Genomic DNA, 18501 nt, shown 5'->3' with positions numbered 1-18501 from the left:
TGGATCCATTGCTCCGTGTCCGCTTCTCTGGAGCAGCAGAAAACAACCTTTCTCCCTCCTCTATGTGACATCCTTTTATATATTTGAACATGGCTATCATATCACCCCTTAACCCCCTCTTCTGCAGGCTAAACATGCCCAGCTCCCTTAGCCGTTCCTCATAAGGCATCGTTTCCAGGCCTTTGACCATTTTGGTTGCCCTCCCCTGGACACGTTCCAGTTTGTCAGTGTCCTTGAACTGTGGTGCCCACAGTTCTTAACCTGAGGTACTATTTCTGGGTTAGCGGAGTCTGTAACCTGAAGCGTCTGTAACCCGAGGTATCACTGTATGTACTTTTCCCTTTGCTTGTTTTGCAACAAAGGAGAATCTTTAATAAAAACTAATTTAAAGAAAAGAACTGGGCCTAGACCGTATACCCTCACTGGTCCCACTCTGTTTTGGCTCGACTGGGATGTGTTCTTGAACTCTGACGATGCCTTTTGCCTGCCTAGATGGAGAATGTACAGGGCAGTTTGTGTTGGAAAGTAGCCTTTTACTTGTTGGCAAGCAAAAAATCGACGCTCTTCTTAAACATGAACCAAACGCATGCCGCCAGAGGTAAAAGGTCTTCTGCGAATGGATACGATCAAACACTGCAATGAACTTAGCTTGGACACTGCTTGCTTCCTTGTCTGCCTCGAGAGACAATGGAGTGCGCCTCCAGGGGTGAGGTCAAACTCCTCCGTTAGCAGCACCAAAGTGGCCTTCCCGGGGCGCAAACCTGGGCAGTGTGTATGGAGGCTCTGGGCTACCCAGATGACAAGACCCCACCCCTCTTGGCCTCGCTGATGTGGTCCAAACGAAAGCAGAGCAAGGCGTTTGGCACCAGCTTGGCTGCAGGAGTTGCCGGAAGCAGGCACACATGGCACCATCCAACCGCCTCAGGGACTCCACTCTGAATTTGTGCAGGGATTACCCCAAAAGGGACACGGGTGGCGCTGTGGTCTAAACCACTGATCCTCTTCAGCTTGCTGATCAGAAGGTTGGCATTTCGAATCTCTGCAACGGAGTGAGCCCCCCTTTGCTCTGTCCCAGCTCCTGCCAACATAGCAGTTTGAAAGCATACCAGTGCAAGTAGATAAATAGGTACCACTGTGGCGGGAAACTGAACAGCGTTTCCTGAGCTCTGTTTTCCATCACAGTGTCCCGTCGCGCCAGAAGCGGTTTAGTCCTGCTGGCCACATGACCCGGAAAGCTGTCTGTAGACAAACGCCAGCTCCCTCGGACTGAAAGCGAGATGAGTGCCGCAACCCCATAGTCGTCTTTGACTGGACTTCACCGTCCAGGGGTCCTTTACCTTTTTTTACCTTTACCCAGGTTCAATCCCTGGCATCTCCAGGTAGGCCTGTGAAAGTCTCCCTGCCTGAAACTCTATAGATTCACTGCCAGTCAGTGTAGACAGTATTAAGGTGTCATGGGCTTTGAAGACGCTCGAACTCAGGACAAAAGGGAGAAATGTGCTAAGAGGAAGGCACGCTTGGCAAACCCTCACCCTGATCAGTTCCTGCCTGGAAACCTGTGCTGTCACTGTGGAAGGATGTAAAAGCGTCCTGAAAGCGAGATGAGCGCCACACCCCATAGTCACCTTTGACTGGACTTAACTGTCCAGGGAGTCCTTTATCTTTTTTTAGAGTTTACCCCTTAGCCTTTACTTCTCCCAAAGATATTCTGCAAGGCAGCAGAGGTTTAGGATCAGAGTTTTCCTTCCCCTAGATGGAGAACCTTCCCAGGTGAACAAGCCCCATCTACCCCTCACTTTCCTCTACAGCACGTGCAGAAACCGCCTTCTTGACCGTTCATCCCCCTCTTGGTCTCATCCGCTCAGTCTGCCAGAGCCCGCCTTTGTCCACAGGGGAAGTCCCTAACTCACCAAGGATTTGAGACGCATCGGCTACCCTCACCTGCTTTAGCTGGCCAGTCGAAGCCGTTCCTGGAGTGGCCGCTGTCACACGCTGACAGCTTCTAGGAGCCACAGGTGAGAGCACGGACCAAAGGCAGACAAGCTACAGTGGTACTTCGGGTTACATACGCTTCAGGTTACAGACTCTGCTAACCCAGAAATAGTACCTCAGGTTAAGAACTTTGCTTCAGGATGAGAACAGAAATCGTGCTGCGGCGGCAGCGGGAGGCCCCATTAGCTAAAGTGGTACCTCAGGTTAAGAACAGTTTCAGGTTAAGAACGGACCTCCGGAACGAATTAAGTTCTTAACCCGAGGTACCACTGTACCCCTCAGAAGGTTGTACAGAATGGAGTGTGGCCCTTGGGTTACAAAAAAGGAGTTTTTAGTGTCCGCTGTAGGACACTACATTTTATCTCCCATCAAACATGGAGCCAGCCCTTTAGAAAGAGCTCAGATTTTTCTGTAGCTTTCTCTTGCCGTTGATGTATTTCTGCCCCCCCCTTATCTGCTACAAATATCTCGCCTCATATCTCGCTTTCCTATTTCTCTGGGTGTCTCAGGTGACTGAGGGATGCGGTTGAATGGAAAGTTTTGTTTATTTCTGCAAACGGAGAGTGAAATCTTCATTTTCCTTTCCAATCCAGGGCCTTTTTCTGTCGTCCGCAGCGTAGCAGGCGTGTTATTGTCTTGTTCCTTTTGAGGCAAGGCGTTTGAAAAAGAAATCCAAGGAATCCTTCAATATTTCATCTTTTCGCCTTTTGTTTCCTCTCCGCTGCGTTTTGCGAGTGCCCGAAAGCTTTCTTCAATCTTCACCGGTGGCTGTTGCAAGAAAACGAAAAGCCCCTTCTTGAAAACGTTGCTCTTTGTTTTAATTTTTATGACAGATGTTTTCATCCTGACGCAAAACCTTCCTTCCTTCCATGTCTGTGAACAGCACCTGTGGCTCTTCAAAGAGAGGGTTTTCTTTCTTTCCTTCATCAGTTACTTCCAAGGGAACTCTCCCCAACCTGCCCCCCCCCAGCAGAACTGTGCATTTAAACTGTCCCGAATATAAATGTTCTTCTGGTGCTTAGCGTGAGAGCTGTTCAAAAGGAAGTTTGAGGAGTGTGTCTGTGCAGGACAACAATGTGTGACACGGTTGTAGTTTTCCTTTAAGCTGTTCCAGTGTAACTCGCAAAACTGAGTCTCGATAAAGGATAACAGCGTTTCCCCTGTCTCACAGTTGCTTTTAGACACGATGCAAAACTCGCATTTGTTCATCGGGGAAATGTGGGCAATGCATGTATGATGTACATGTCGCCGTTAAACAATCTTTTTATCCTCCAAAGACCTCAGCAGAATGCTACGGCTGGGCGATACATCAATGTATTGTCCAAAACTGGTTTGAAGTCCATACCGTGATATCGACGTCATAGTTTTTGACCTGGCAATATATTGTGAATCATGATTTGTATTTTAGGGCTGGGTGATGTAGCTTCCAAAAGCAGCTTAAAGTCCATATCATGATACAGTGGTACCTTGGGTTAAGAACATAATTTGTTCTGGAGGTCTGTTCTTAACCTGAAACTGTTCCTAACTTGAAGCACCACTTTAGCTAATGGTGGCCTCCTGCTGCTGCCGTGCTGCCGGAGCACGATTTCTGTTCTCATCCTGAAGCAAAGTTCTTAACCCGAGGTACTATTTCTGGGTTAGCAGAGTCTGTAACCTGAAGCGTATGTAACCCGAGGTACCACTGTAATTGGTTTCATAATTTTTGACCTATCAATATATTGCAAATCATGATGTGTGTGCTATGCAAGAATCACATTGTGGGGGAAACTGAAGCTACCCAGTGCTTCTACATAACTCCATTCTTATTTCAGTCATTGTAATATATCAGTACAGTCGTACCTTGCTTCTCAAACGGAATCCGTTCCGGAAGTCGTTTTGACTTTCAAAAACCAAGACACGGCTTCTGATTGGCTGCAGGAGCTTCTTGCAGCCAATCGGAAGCCGCGTCGGATGTTCAGGTTCCAAAGAATGTTCACAAACCAGAACTCACTTCCGGGTTTGCGGCGTCTGGGAGCCAAAACGTTTGAGTCGCAAGGCGTTCAACAACCAAGGTACGACTGTATATCGTGATATATCACAGAGTTGGAAACCAGACATCACCCACTCCAAATGTTTTATCTTCTCAGCAACCTTGTGGAGTTGGTTCAGCTAACAGGTTGCAAGTCAACCAGGGAGCATAAGAGCTGATTTGAACCCAGATCTGCATTCTAACCACTACACCACAGTGGCTCTCCTGTATTTATTTCGCACTGGGAAGTCGCAACTGGTGCTAGTCTCTCCGCCGCCACCCCACTCCCTGGGATGCGTATGCAAAGCGAAGTGCCCCCGTGTGTGACCGTTCAGACGTTCAGCCAAACTATGGTTGGTGCCAACCACAGTGGAAATGGAAACCGTGGTTTGGAGCTTCTGCACATACCAACATGCTGTAGTTTACGGCTGCTTGCCGCCTCCTGTTTTCCATCTGATCTGTACGCTCACTTCTGTTGCGCTGTGGCCTCTAAAGGAGGCTATCAATGGTTGATGCACTGCAAATATCACACCAGCCCTTTGTTTGAACAAACCAGGGTTTCTAGACATCGCAGCGAAGCAGGGAGGGACTATAGCTCCGTCATTACAGCACGTGCTTCGTATCAGACAGGACATCACGTGTGGGGAAGGTGGATGTGATTGGTGAAAACTGCCTCGAAGGCCAGATTTGGCCTGTGGGCTGCAGGTGGCTGAAGGTTCCCCACCCCTGAGCTAACCAACAGTTTCCCTTTGTTTTGTTTTACCTCTTGCAGTCTGCAAATGAAGAGAGAGAACCTGGAGAAAACCCCCATTTCTTTGACGTCCCTGCATTTCTGACAGTCTCTGGCCAACTCCACTTGGAAGTGATGGCTGGGTATGGATCTTGCTGGTTTGTTTGTTTGTTTTGCAGTTGGGCGATTTAAGGCTGACTCTGTGGATGTCTGTGGGTGTGTTTTGAGCCCCGTGGTGGTTGTAAGGTGTTGACACAACGGAAATATCCATGGGGTGGCCCTTGTAAAAGGCACTGGAAGCCCAGTCGTGGGTGAAATCCTATTGGAGGGACAAGCGTGAGCCCAAATATATTTCTTTCTTTCTTATATATTACATTTACGCCCTACCTTTCTTCCAAAGACCTCAAGGTGGCACCCATACTTCTCCCCATGTTATCCATGCAACAACTTGAGGAGAAGGTCACCTACTGGCTGGGTGGGGATTTGAACCCTGGTCTCCCAGGTCCTAGCCTGGTTCTCTAACCATCACACCACCTCTCTCAGGTGTGTCTGGTTAACTTGAGAGTGGAATAGACAGGGGAACAGAGAAGCCAGGCAAAGAAGAGTCATGTGGTTTCAGTTTGAAAGAGTGCCGCCTTCAGCTGGTGTATCGCAGAATTATAGAATTTTAGAGCTGGAAGGGACCCGGGGGTCTGTCGACATGCAAAGGGACTGGGAGGCCAGCTGGCAAGCCCAGCTCAGATGTCTCCTTCCATCGGCCCGTGCTCCGACGTAAATCAGCAACCCGAACTTCAAAAGCCAGGGCACGCAATTAGCAGAGTGTGGGTTGCACACAGAAGTAGGCGTGAGGTGTAAGTCATGCTGCAGCTACATATTTATTAAACATACCGTATTTTTCGCTCCATAAGACGCACCTAGTTTTTAGAGGGGGAATGCAAGAAAAATAATATTTTTAAAGGGAGTGCTGAGCAGAGCCCATATGCATCCCAGGCTCTGCTCAGCGCTCCCTTTCACGAGCCGTGTGGAGCGTGTGTGCGGCGCTTGCAGGCTTTTCCCCCTCCTTGCGGCTCGTGAAAGGGAGTGCAGCACTTGGGGGCTGCCCTCTGTCCCTTCCCACACCTCCCGCAAAAGCCAGCAAGAGACGTGCGCTCTTTAAAGTATGCGCAGCTCTTGGGGGCTTTTCCCCTAGGAGGGAGAAGGGACTGGCTGGCCTCCTTGGGGAAATGCCTGCAAGAGCCGCATTCGCTCCATAAGACGCACACACATTTCCCCTTACTTTTTAGGAGGGAAAAGGTGCGTCTTATGGAGCGAAAAATACGGTAAATCAGAACAAAGAAACATGTCATCTCTCTCTCATGTCGTCTCGGAGAGAACAGCAAAAGCTATACACAAACGGAAGTTCCCAGCAAGCTGTGCTGGAATGTAAACAGACATGTGACAATTCCACATGCCTGTTCCTTAAGGTGGAATGGAAATGTCCACAGGGTCATCTAGTCCAATCCCCTGCAATGCAGGAATTCTGCCCCCAGCTGTCCCTGAGTGGGCTCAAACCACCGACCTTCAGGTTAACCGCCAGACGCACTGACCCATTGCACCACCTCCAGGTCTAACTACACCCTTTTCTGGGCCACTGTGGCTTGGGTAATCTCACGTTTAGACTACTGCAGTATACTTTGTGTGGGGCTTCCCTTGTTGTTGGTCCAGAGGCTGCAGTGATCGCAGGATGCCTGTTAGCCACTGACCCTGTTAAGGTCTTGTTACAGTTGGGGGGGGTGTTGTTATTGGGTTGGTTTTGCTTTTATTCTGATTATGCATTTTGTGTTTTTGTATTGTCGTTTTATCCTGTGAACTGCCCAGAGACTTGCGGGTAGAGGGTGGTATACAAGTTTAATAAATGAATAAATAATAAAATAAAATTATAAAGCTCTAAACTGCTCTGGACCCAGGGTACCTGGAAAATAATAATATAATAATAATAATTTATTATTTATACCCCGCCCATCTGGCTGGGCTTCCCCAGCCACTCTGGGTGGCTCCCAACAAAATATTAAAATACAGTAATGCATCAAACATTAAAAGCTTCCCTAAATGGGGCTGCCTTCAGATGTCTTCTAAAAGTCTGATTGTTGTTCTCTTTGACATCTGGTGGGAGGGCGTTCCACAGGACGGGTGCCACTACCGAGAAGGTCCTCTGCCTGGTTCCCTGTAACTTGGCTTCTTGCAGCAAGGGAACCGCCAGAAGGCCCTCGGTGCTGGACCTCAGTGTCCAGGTAGAACGATGGGTGTGGAGACGCTCCTTCAGGTATACTGGACCGAGGCCGTTTAGGGCTTTAAAGGTCAGCACCAACACTTTGAATTGTGCTCGGAAACGTATTGGGAGCCAATGTAGGTCTTTCAGGACCGGTGTTATATGGTCTCGGCGGCCGCTCCCAGTCACCAGTCTAGCTGCCGCATTCTGGATTAGTTGTAGTTTCCGGGTCACCTTCAAAGGTAGCCCCACATAGAGCGCATTGCAGTACAGTGGTACCTCGGGTTAAGTACTTAATTCGTTCCAGAGGTCTGTTCTTAACCTGAAACTGTTCTTAACCTGAAGCACCACTGTAGCTAATGGGGCCTCCTGCTGCTGCCGCGCCACCGGAGCCCAATTTCTGTTCTTATCCTGAAGCAAAGTTCTTAACCTGAAGCACTATTTCTGGGTTAGCGGAGTGTGTAACCTGAAGCGTATGTAACCTGAAGCGTATGTAACCCAAGGTACCACTGTAGTCCAAGCAGGAGATAACCAGAGCATGCACCACTCTGGCGAGGCAGTCTGCGGGCAGGTAGGGTCTCATCCTGCGTACCAGATGGAGCTGGTAAACAGCTGCCCTGGACACAGAATTAACCTGTGCTTCCATGGACAGCTGTGAATCCAGAATGACTCCCAGGCTGCACACCTGGTCCTTCAGGGGCACAGCTACCCCATTCAGGACCAGGGGGTCTTCCACACCTGCCTGCCTCCTGTCCCCCAAAAACAGTACTTCTGTCTTGTCAGGGTTCAACCTGCATCTGTTAGCCGCCATCCATCCTCCAACCGCCTCCAGACACTCACACAGGACCTTCACTGCCTTCACTGGTTCTGATTTGAAAGAGAGGTAGAGCTTTCTGCCCATTGTGTAGTAAGGGCATTAAGATCGGACTAACAAGCGCAGTATCAGCTTGTTGTAATGAACAAACCCGCTTTTTCACTATTGTTGAATACAGTGGTACCTCGGGTTACATACGCTTCAGGTTACAGACTCCGCTAAGCCAGAAATAGTACTTCGGGTTAAGAACTTTGCTTCAGGATGGGAACAGAAATCGTGCACCAGCGGCGCGGCAGCAGCAGGAGGCCCCATTAGCTAAAGTGATGCTTCAGGTTAAGAACAGTTTCAGGTTAAGAACAGACCTCCAGAACGAATTAAGTACTTAACCTGAGGTACCACTGTATATTGCCTGCGGAAATATGAGTTGCGTGGCAAGTTTCCTCCCCCAATGAAATGAAGACTCAGACACATTGTGTTAAGGTTAATGGGCGTAAAAGGCCACAACTTTATTGATTACGGAATTGAAGGTATTGGCCTTAGGCATTGGCTCCTATCGACTACCCGGCATGGTGACCGGGAAGGGTTGAACACAAACCGCGGGAGTCCTGTTGAAGTACGCCAACTAGGATCCCACGGGTGTCACCGCTCGGGGGCGTGCCGGCGGCCCTACCTCTCCAGGCTTCGGACAAGGCCATGCCCCCCCTGGGAGTCCTCTACCGGACTACCCCTTCTCCTTGGGGGAAGGTGATGGCGCTCCCTTCCCCCCTCCTTCTTCCTCAAATTGCCCCATGCCAATGCCTAGCCGCCAATACCGCGAAAGTTGTGACGGTTGCTACGAGGTAGGCGAAAAAACCAAAAGGCAGGAAGTGCGCCAACTTGGAAAAAGTCCTACCAGGCCCCTTGCGGCGACCGACCAGAGTCCATAGCAAAGTCAATTCTAGCTAAACCTAAGGGTGGGTGGGATGGGAAAACCGCTCAGCTGCTGGGCGAGGGGAAAAAGAGGGCGGTCCCTGGGCGTGCCTGGCCTTAAGTAGCCCAGGCTGCGCCTCCCCTCACCTGCCGATTGGCGGGCTGGGTTGCAGGCACGCCCAGGGATTCCCCAGCTCTCGCGGGGGCAAGGGAAGCCCCCGCGAATGTGGGAGGGCCCTGCCCGCAACACCCTCTCCTCTGCAGGCTCGGAAAGGGCTTTGCCCCCATCTGTACTGGCATTCTGCTGGGCTTTGAAGATGCGTCCTTGATCTATCAACCTGAGCCAGCCCAAGCCCACCCCACGTGGCACCATGTATGACATCAGGTGTGGGGCAGGCAGAGACTGTGAGCAGGGCTTGTTATCTGAGTTTGACACCATTAGACACCAAAATTTGGAGCTACCTGATGTAAGCGGGACTTGAATTCAGCCCCGATCAGCTGATTGATGGTGATCTATTGTGTCACTTCTGCCGCACCCACCTCTCAAATTAGCTCATCCGGGGTGTGGGGGGTCTGACCCCTTTTTTTAGGATTTCCCGTAATAATAATAATCTTATAATGTATTGTGTCGGTGTTTGGGTAAATTGAACAGGATGAAGGTGCTGTAATGACGCAGCACTCTCTTAAATCAGAACTTTTTTTATTTTTCCAGAGCATTATAACGTATAGACACCCCAGGCAAGTATAATGAAGGGGACTCATCTTCACGTCGGTCATTATTATAGTGATGTCCTTAAGATGTTTCTTGGGTTTTTGGGGTTTTGTTTTGTCTCCACTACCACCACCAAAAAAAAAAACCCCTTGTACCGGACTTCAAAATAAACAGTCAGGGCTATTTGAGTACAGGACACAATGTTACTGCTTCACACCCTGTCCTTCAAGAACATGTTCTTTTATTATTTAAGAACAACACCAGGCATCTTAAGCCTCTTGAATGCATGCTAAATTTAGACGAGCTAAATTTATCCGCTTGGAGAGAAATTCTTCTTCTTCCGAGCCAAAATGACACTCCAGGCTTTTCAGCCTTCAAGAAAGGGCCTGAAAAAAGGGGTCTTAAAACAGATTACAAGGAAGTGAGGCCAGTTGCCTCCGACAGCGCTCTCTTTTTCTCTGAGGGGGGTGGGGAAAGACGGACTAAAGATCTCAGCATCCGTGTCTTCAAGTGGGCACTGGCCGCCATTTTTTATCGCCACACCTTGTCCCTTTCTTGCCTAAAGGCACTTGACAAATAATGAATTGAAGAACGCGGCCGTCTCACGATGGCTCGGTTCACACTTTTTGGGTGGGTTTGGACAAATGTGTTCTTTCAGTAATGTGCTAATAATTAGAAATTACAATTGTAATTATTTTATTGTTTATATGTGGCCCGTCTGACTGGGTTGCCTCAGCCACTAGGGGCGGCTCCCTATGAAATGAAGTTATAGTGGACGCTTGGGTTGTGTACATGATCCGTGCGGGATGCACGTTCGCAACCCACAGCGGCACATCTGCGCACGCGCGGGTTGCGATTTGGTGCTTATGCGCATGCACGACTGCCAAAACCCAGAAGTAACCCGTTCCAGTACTTCCGGGTTTCGGCAGGTCCGTAACCCGAAAAAACGCAACCTGAAGCGTCTGTAAACCGAGGTATGACTGTACAGGGAACCAGGCCTTCTTGGTGGTGGCACCCGCCCTGTGGAACGCCCTCCCATCAGATGTCAAGGAGATAAATAACTACACAACTTTTAGAAGACATCTGAAGGCAGCCCTGTATAGGGAAGCTTTTTATGTGCACTGTTTTACTGTGTTTTTATATATGTCAAAAGCTGCCCTGTGTGGCAAGGGTAACCCAGTCAGAGGGGCAGGGTACAAATAAAATAAAAACAAAAATACCGTATTTTTTGCACCATAACACTCATTTTTTTCCTCCTAGAAAGTAAGGGGAAATGTCTGTGCGTGTTATGGATGGAATGCCTACAGATGGCGGGGGGATCGGCTGCAGTTGTGAGCAGAGGATCCATGGTTCCCCTTCCTTCCCTCCTCCATGGCTTGCTTTGAAACAGCAAAGCGGGAGAAGAGCCGCTGAGTGGGGAGGAGAGAGGGACAGAGAGCCTGCTTCTTTAAAGGAGCAAAGCGGGAGAGGAGAGGAGCCGCTTACACGGGTCACCCCAAATTCACCAGCAGATCACATAGCATGTCCATGGCTACAGCTTGCACCAAAAAAATCATGCACCCACTGTTGCCTGGGGCCGCGGTGGTGCAAAAACATGGTTACAAAGCATGGATCCTCAGGATTTTTGCATTGGGCTACCCCAAACTTACTGTCAGATCACATGTCTGTGGCCACAGAATGAACCACAAAAATCATACATCCACTGTTTCGTTTAGAATATTTTTTTTCTTGTTTTCCTCCTCTAAAAACTATGTGCGTGTTATGGTCGGGTGCGTGTTATAGAGCGAAAAATACGGTAAATAAAAAACAATGATTAGTGGAATACAGTAAGAGCTGTTCAGCAGTGGAACAGACTCCCACAAGAGGTGGTGAACTCTCCTTCCTCGGAGGTTTCCAAGCAGAGGTTGGAATGGCCATCTGTCACGGATGCTCTAGCTGAGATTGCAGCATTGCAGGGGGTTGGACTAGATGGCCCTTCAGGTCCCTTCCAACTGTAAGATTATTCTATGATGATGATGACGACAACAACAATTATATGCCCTTCTAAGTTGTGCAGACATTTTAAGGAGTCCTGCTTAGGGGCCAAGAGAAACAAGCTTTCTGTCAGTTTGGCTACTGGTCGCTTTTATGATATCCGGCTGGCTGCTGTCCACAAGTCCCCCAGGAAGGGGTGAAATGGGCAAATAACTTGTTAGTTAAATAAGATAAAAGGCAAAAGCATTCTGCCCCCGGTAGTAGAGGAAAAATACAGCCCTAACTGAATAATAATAATAATGATAATTTAATTTATATCCCGCCCCCTCCCCCAGCCAAAGCCAGGCTCAGAGCGGCTAACAGTAAAAATAGCACACTTTACATAAAATCCCAGTCAATTAATTGAAATGCATTCTGAAAGACAGCTATCCATCTTTCCCTTTACTCTTCTCCAGGCACCATGTTCCCAGCTCTTTCCGCCATTTCCCCAGAACCCTCTGCAGGTCAATGGGTTCCCTCAGCCTTGTGGAAATGACTTGCCGTGTGCAGATAGTTTGCCTTAATACCATCTCTGCTGCTTCTTAATTAAGATCGGCAGGGCGCCCGGCTTTCTTCCCCGGCGGTAAATTCCAGGTTTGCAGAGGACAAAGGGAACAATGGGGTCCTTTTCTTGCTTTAGGTGATTGGAAATAAGAGGGAAAGCTCATTTGGGGGGGAGCAGAGGTTTTTCTGCCCCTGAAAAACCTCTTTGTACGAGATGCTCCTTGCGCCGTGCGTGCACAAACCCTGCAGATCTTCGCTGAATTTTCTTATCTGCAAAATACACAGATGCGGAAATCTTTTCATTGGTGTTTTACAAAGCATTTGCAGCTGGGGGTGAGGCAGGGGCTGGGAGCTAATCCTGCAACAATGCAGTGCGGATTATTGCAGGGTTACCTCAGAAATCTGTGCCAGGATAGCTTGGGGACAGATTTGGCGGGGAATGCATATGCAGTTTTGGCAACCCCTGTTCTTTATTCCTTGTCCTCCGTTCCAGCTTGTGGAGGAAGGTAGGGAGAGAAGTCAAAAAATAAACGCTGAACCCATGTTTGAGGCGTGATTTTCTCCTTCAGGAAGATTAGACAAATCCATAGAGGAGAGGGATAAAGATGGCTGCCAGCTGCGATGGCTGTGCTCTGGCACCACAGTTGAGGCAGGAATGTTTTTTAAGTACAGCGGCACCTTGGTTCTCAAACTTAATCCGTTCCAGAAGCCCATTCTAAAACCAAAGCGTTCCGAAACCACAGCGCTCTTTCCCATAGAAAGTAATGCACAATGGATCGATCCGTTCCAGACTTTTAAAAACAACCCCTAAAACAGCCATTTAACACGAATTTTACTATCTTAACATGACCATTGGTCCATAAAATGAAAGCAATAAACAATGTACTGCAGCCACACAATCAATTATTCAGTAGCTGAATTGGGTTCCACACAGTCACAAAAACGACAAAAAAGAGCCACAAAAATGTGAAATAAATAGCAAAAACAGACAGGCCTCAGCATAACACTCAAATCGGAAGCGTGACACTCAAAATGGAGCACGTTCGGCTTCCGAAAACAGTTTGCAAAGCGGAACACTTTGCAGTGTTTGGGTTCCAAGTTGTTTGAGTACCAAGGCATTTGAGAACCAAGGTACCACCATAGGAGGGGAGAGGGGTCCTTTGCACGAATCCTGCTTGCCGGTTTCCCACTGAGGGATCTGATCAGCCCCCCTGAGACCAGGATGCTGGACTATAGATGGGCTTTGGTGTGTTGCGCAACCACCATGCTTCTCTGATGTCCCTCTCTGCAAGGCTGTTGTGCAGAAGTTGGAGCAAAACTTCAACTCTGCCTCTCCATAGGACAGGACTGTTTCTTTATGACTGAAATAATTTCAGTGAAAACATTAAGATTAGATGGGCCATTGGCCTGATCCACCAGACTCTTCTTGTGTCCGCAAGTGGCTTGCAGAAATTCAAACATGCAGTACAATGGTACCTCGGGTTAAGTACTTAATTCGTTCCGGAGGTCCGTACTTAACCTGAAACTGTTCTTAACCTGAAGCACCACTTTAGCTAAAGGGGCCTGCTGCTGCCACCGCACCGCCGGAGCACGATTTCTGTTCTCAACCTGAAGCAAAGTTCTTAACCTGAAGCACTATTTTTGGATTAGCGGAGTGTGTAACCTGAAGCGTATGTAACCTGAAGCGTATGTAACCTGAGGTATCACTGTATACAGAATTTAACTGTAGATCTGAACATGGAAGAATAAAATGCTAGAGCAGCGTTTATGGCGCCGAGACTTCCTGATGTTAAGCCATTCTAACCCAGAGTCTAAAACTTAGTACTGACATGGCCTCCTGGTTTCTAAGCTGGGCGGTGCCGTAGAATTCAGCCCAGTACAGTGGAACTTCCACTTACGGACATAACCAGTTCTGGAGGTCCATCTGTAAATCGATCAGGTCACTGGTAGAAGCGCCGTTGTGCGCATTCGGCGGCAGTGCACTTCTGCGCATGTGCAGACGGCGGCAGCCACATCTGTGCATGCGCAAACGGCAGAAGCTGCTTCTGCGCATGCATGAATTGCAGCAAACCCGGTATTTGCTTCCAGGTTTGCCGCGGTCGCAGCTTGGATCGGGCCCAAGTAGAGGCGGTTGTAAGTAGAGGTTCTGCTGTACACTGAAAGCACAACTCTTTGTTGAAATGATTCCTGCTTCTTCCCCATGGTGGGGGGACGGACCACTAATTGTGCTCCCCTAAATGACCCCCATGAGCAACTTCCAAACGTCAGCACACTGGGGGAAGGCAATCAATTGCTCATAGTGTGAATTTACGACACCCAGGCCGCTTTCATATTGTGCATACTTTTAAAAAATATAATAAATGAGATTTTAGTAAAGCTTTATCATAACACGATAAAATAAGAGAAAGTAATCTAACTAAAAACAAAAGCAAAGAGAGAAAGAGAAAACACCTAAGGAACCTGGGAAAAACTATAGAAAAAAGATTTAAAATTTACCGCACGTTACACACTGAAGGAAATATTTTATGAAAATGATATATAGGTGGCATTTAACACCAAGTAAATTAGCTAAGGGGGGACACGGGTGGCGCTGTGGTCTAAACCACTGAGCCTCTTGGGCTTGCTGATCGGAAGGTTCACGGTTCGTATCCCTGTGACGGGGTGAGTTCCTGTTGCTCGGTCCCTGCTCCTGCCAACCTAGCAGTTTGAAAGCATGCCAGTGCAAGTAGATAAATAGGTACCGCTCCAGCAGGAAGGTAAACGGCATTTCCGTGCGCTGCTCTGGTTAGCCAGAGTCATGCTGGCCACATGACCCGGAAGCATGATACAAACTGTAAATTGGAATGGTGTTGCTGTTTTCCAAGATACTAACGGTATAGATAATACTGAGGAAGAAGAGGAAGAAGCAGCAGCAGCAGCAGGAAATGGTGCTTCTGAATTAATGGAAGAAGACAAAAAGCCTGTTGAATCTGATAATTTGTTTGATGATTTAAAGTCACAGGCACCCGAGGGGAGGTTAGATTCTCTTGAGTTTTCTGACCGTGAGCTTTGCCTACTGGCATCTCTTAAGTCTGACAATGATTTACAACCTGAAACTAGTGGTTCACTTAGTCCCATTAAGTCTGAGGAATCTGACTCTCCTTCCGGACTGAGACGTTCAGATAGAAAGAGACAGAAGCCACAACGTTTTGCAGATGAACATTTTAATACTGTGTATGCCAATAAGGCGGTTTTTGAGCCAAAAAGCTACAATGATGTTCAGAATTTACCTAAGCAACAAGCTGAAAATTGGTATAAAGCTATGAACTCCGAGATAGCTTCTTTAAAAGAGCATAACACTTGGTCTCTTGTACCACAAACCCCAGATATGAGACTTATTGATTCAAAATAGGTTTATAGAGTTAAAATGAATGACAATAATGAAGTTGTAAGGTACAAGGCGAGATTAGTTGCTAGGGGTTTTCAACAAATTCCAGGCGAAGATTAAGATCTGTGTTATTCACCAAGTGTAAAATATGAAACAGTTTCAAAGAATCTCAAGACCAGATATAACTTATGCTTTTCACTTTCTGGCAAAATTTGTGGAAAAGCCCACTATGCAATGTTTCTCTGCTCTTAAGAGAGTGGTAATGTACCTTAAACATACCAAACATTATAGGTTGCAGTTTACAACAAGTACTGACAAAGGTTTTGAAATTTTCTGCAATGCATCTCATGCAGTGGAACAAAATAATTGCAGGGGTGTGCCTGGTATGGTGTTTTGTTATAATGGTTGTCCATTTGAATGGAAGTCAAAAAAAATGGGCAAAAAAAATGAGAGGCACTTGGGCAAAAAAAATGAGAGGCACAAATACAAGATGGGTGACACCTGGCTTGAGAGCAGTACATGTGAAAAGGATCTAGGAGTCTTGGTTGACCACAAACTTGACATGAGCCAACAGTGTGACGCGACAGCTAAAAAAGCCAATGCAATTCTGGGCTGTATCAATAGGAGTATAGCATCTAGATCAAGGGAAGTAATAGTGCCACTGTATTCTGCTCTGGTCAGACCTCACTTGGAGTACTGTGTCCAGTTCTGGGCACCACAGTTCAAGAAGGACACTGACAAACTGGAACGTGTCCAGAGGAGGGCAACCAAAATGGTCAAAGGCCTGGAAACGATGCCTTATGAGGAACGGCTAAGGGAGCTGGGCATGTTTAGTCTGGAGAAGAGGAGGTTAAGGGGTGATATGATAGCCATGTTCAAATATATAAAAGGATGTCACATAGAGGAGGGAGAAAGGTTGTTTTCTGTTGCTCCAGAGAAGCGGACACGGAGCAATGGATCCAAACTGCAGGAAAGAAGATTCCACCTAAACATTAGGAAGAACTTCCTGACAGTAAGAGCTGTTCGATAGTGGAATTTGCTGCCAAGGAGTGTGGTGGAGTCTCCTCCTTTGGAGGTCTTTAAGCAGAGGCTTGACAACCATATGTCAGGAGTGCTCTGATGGTGTTTCCTGCTTGGCAGGGGGTTGGACTCGATGGCCCTTGTGGTCTCTTCCAACTCTATGATTCTAAGTCCCAGACACAAACCATTATTTGTCTCTCCACAAACGAGAGTGAATTATGTGCATGCGCTCAGGCCACTCGTGATGTGGAATGGTATCTGCAAGTATTTGCAGACCTACAGATGCAAGTAACACTACCAGTAAAAGTTTACCTTGATTCCCAGAGCGGACTCGCCATCCTGTGTTCAGAGACCAATACGCAGCGCACTAGAGTCTTACGGTTACGTTTACAGTTTGTAAAGAAACTAATTGCTGACAAAATGGTTGTATTTGAATATGTTCCAGGTGACAATCAAATTGCGGACATTTTTACAAAAGCACTTCCAAAGGTTACACATGAAAGACATGTACAAAATATGCTTTATGTTTTTGTTCCACAATGGTGAACCGCAGGGGAAATGTTGAATGGTTTCTTTAAATGTAAAGGTTCATCATTGTTCCACCCAATGTGTATGTCTTTAAGGGGCCAGAGCAAAATAATGAGACCCAGCTTTACAGCTGTGAGACATAGCAGGTGCTGCTGAGTTGTGTTGATTAGGCTGTGTCAGCAATTGGGTGTAGTATATAAGAGAGCACCTAGCTCTCCCATTACCCTGGGGGATGGGTTGGTGGTTGGGTCTGGTTTGTTGTTGATGTATTTAGTGTATAAGGAGTTTTTGTTTTTGTAATTAAAATCTTGTTTAAGTTATTTTTGAGTCCCTCTTTTAATGCATGGTCTCCCCAGCAAGCTCTCTGCAGCGCTACAATACTGCAAATAGCCAACAGCTGTACGCCAGCTCCCTTGGCCAATAAAGCGAGATGAGCACCGCAACCCCAGAGTCATCCACGACTGGACCTAATGGTCAGGGGTGCCTTTAAATGACCCCCATGAGCAGCTTGGGGCACCTGGGGCCGAGAGTGCATACAGCATTTTTGAATATTTGGAACCATTGGGTAAGGTGATACCACTGCCTTAGGTGGCGGAAGTTGCAAGGAGGCACCCCGCCCCAATTTCTGGCAAGACAAGATCTCACCAAAATTGTGTGAGATCTTGCAGGGAGCACACACAAGATCTCGCCAGAAATTGGCACCGGGTTCTCCAGAGGTAGAGATGGAACTTTCCGTTTGAACTCAAGCAGCAAAACGGGGCAGAGCCCCCTGAACGTGTGACTCTCTTTGGGTGAGAGCCAGCATAACATGAACAGATGTCCAGTTGCCCAGTGGAGTCTCTTCTATCTCTTCCAGCCCCCTGCGTGTCCCGTCCCCCCCAAAATCTGTATCATCCTTGAACAGTAGAAAATATTGGGTGAATCGGGCATATAGTCAGAACTGAGATGTAAGGCAGCCTCTTCTGATTCAGTTGTGGGCTCCCAAACAGAGAAAATGCTTATTTATGAAAATGTGATCCAGGGATTCTGGGGGGAAGCGTATTGGTGACGGCACAGGCTCTAGCCAGTAGGTGCTGATCACAGCCTGCGTGTTTTGTGGGCGTGACTTTCCCACCGTCTCGTTGCAGGGCATTTTCCAAGGTGTACACGTTCGGTCCGACCTTCCGGGCTGACGATTCTCAAAGCCGCAGGCACTTAGCAGAGTTTTACATGGTGGAAGCAGAGCTGTCTTTTGCCGAAAGCCTTCAGGATATCATGCAGGTATGGCGTGAGTTATGGGGAGCGTGGAAAACGGAGCTCTTTCAAAACAAAACAAAAAAAGCTGTGTTATTTTGTGTGTGGTTTGAAACCTGCTGCCTGTCCTACCTTTGAAGCAGTCGTGGGGGAAGCTTTGGCTCTTTGCTGAACTACAACTCCCATCAGCCCCAGCAAGTGTAGCCCAATGGTCAAGGATGATGGGAGTTGTAGTTCAGCAACACCCAGAAACCCACGGCTGCCTTAAAAAAGATTGACCAGAAATCTGAATGCACGAACCATCAGATCTTCCACTTCCGGTTAACTTTCCACAAACTTACTGACAATCGTACAACAGGTGGTTTTCCGTCCTGCTAAGTGTTTTATTACATTCTTTGTGTCTCCCGCGAAAAGAGTTCAGCG

At 47.7% G+C, this 18501-nt stretch overlaps 1 protein-coding gene across 3 annotated transcripts in view; it reads left to right on the top strand.

The window, feature by feature from the left end:
• The window catches only part of NARS2 (asparaginyl-tRNA synthetase 2, mitochondrial), a 51512-nt gene that overhangs the window by 19937 nt on the left and 13074 nt on the right, over window positions 1–18501 (top strand). For all 3 annotated transcript variants that reach the window (XM_053385172.1, XM_053385173.1, XM_053385171.1), the window contains exons 7-8: window positions 4773–4873; window positions 17973–18105. In XM_053385172.1, coding sequence (XP_053241147.1) covers window positions 4773–4873; window positions 17973–18105 — 234 coding nt within the window. The remainder of the gene's footprint in view (window positions 1–4772; window positions 4874–17972; window positions 18106–18501) is intronic.

Source organism: Podarcis raffonei, chromosome 4 (genome assembly GCF_027172205.1).
Source record: "Podarcis raffonei isolate rPodRaf1 chromosome 4, rPodRaf1.pri, whole genome shotgun sequence".
Lineage (NCBI taxonomy): Eukaryota > Metazoa > Chordata > Lepidosauria > Squamata > Lacertidae > Podarcis > Podarcis raffonei.
Note: the sequence above shows the minus strand (reverse complement) of the source record. Positions and strands in the feature narration are given on the sequence as shown.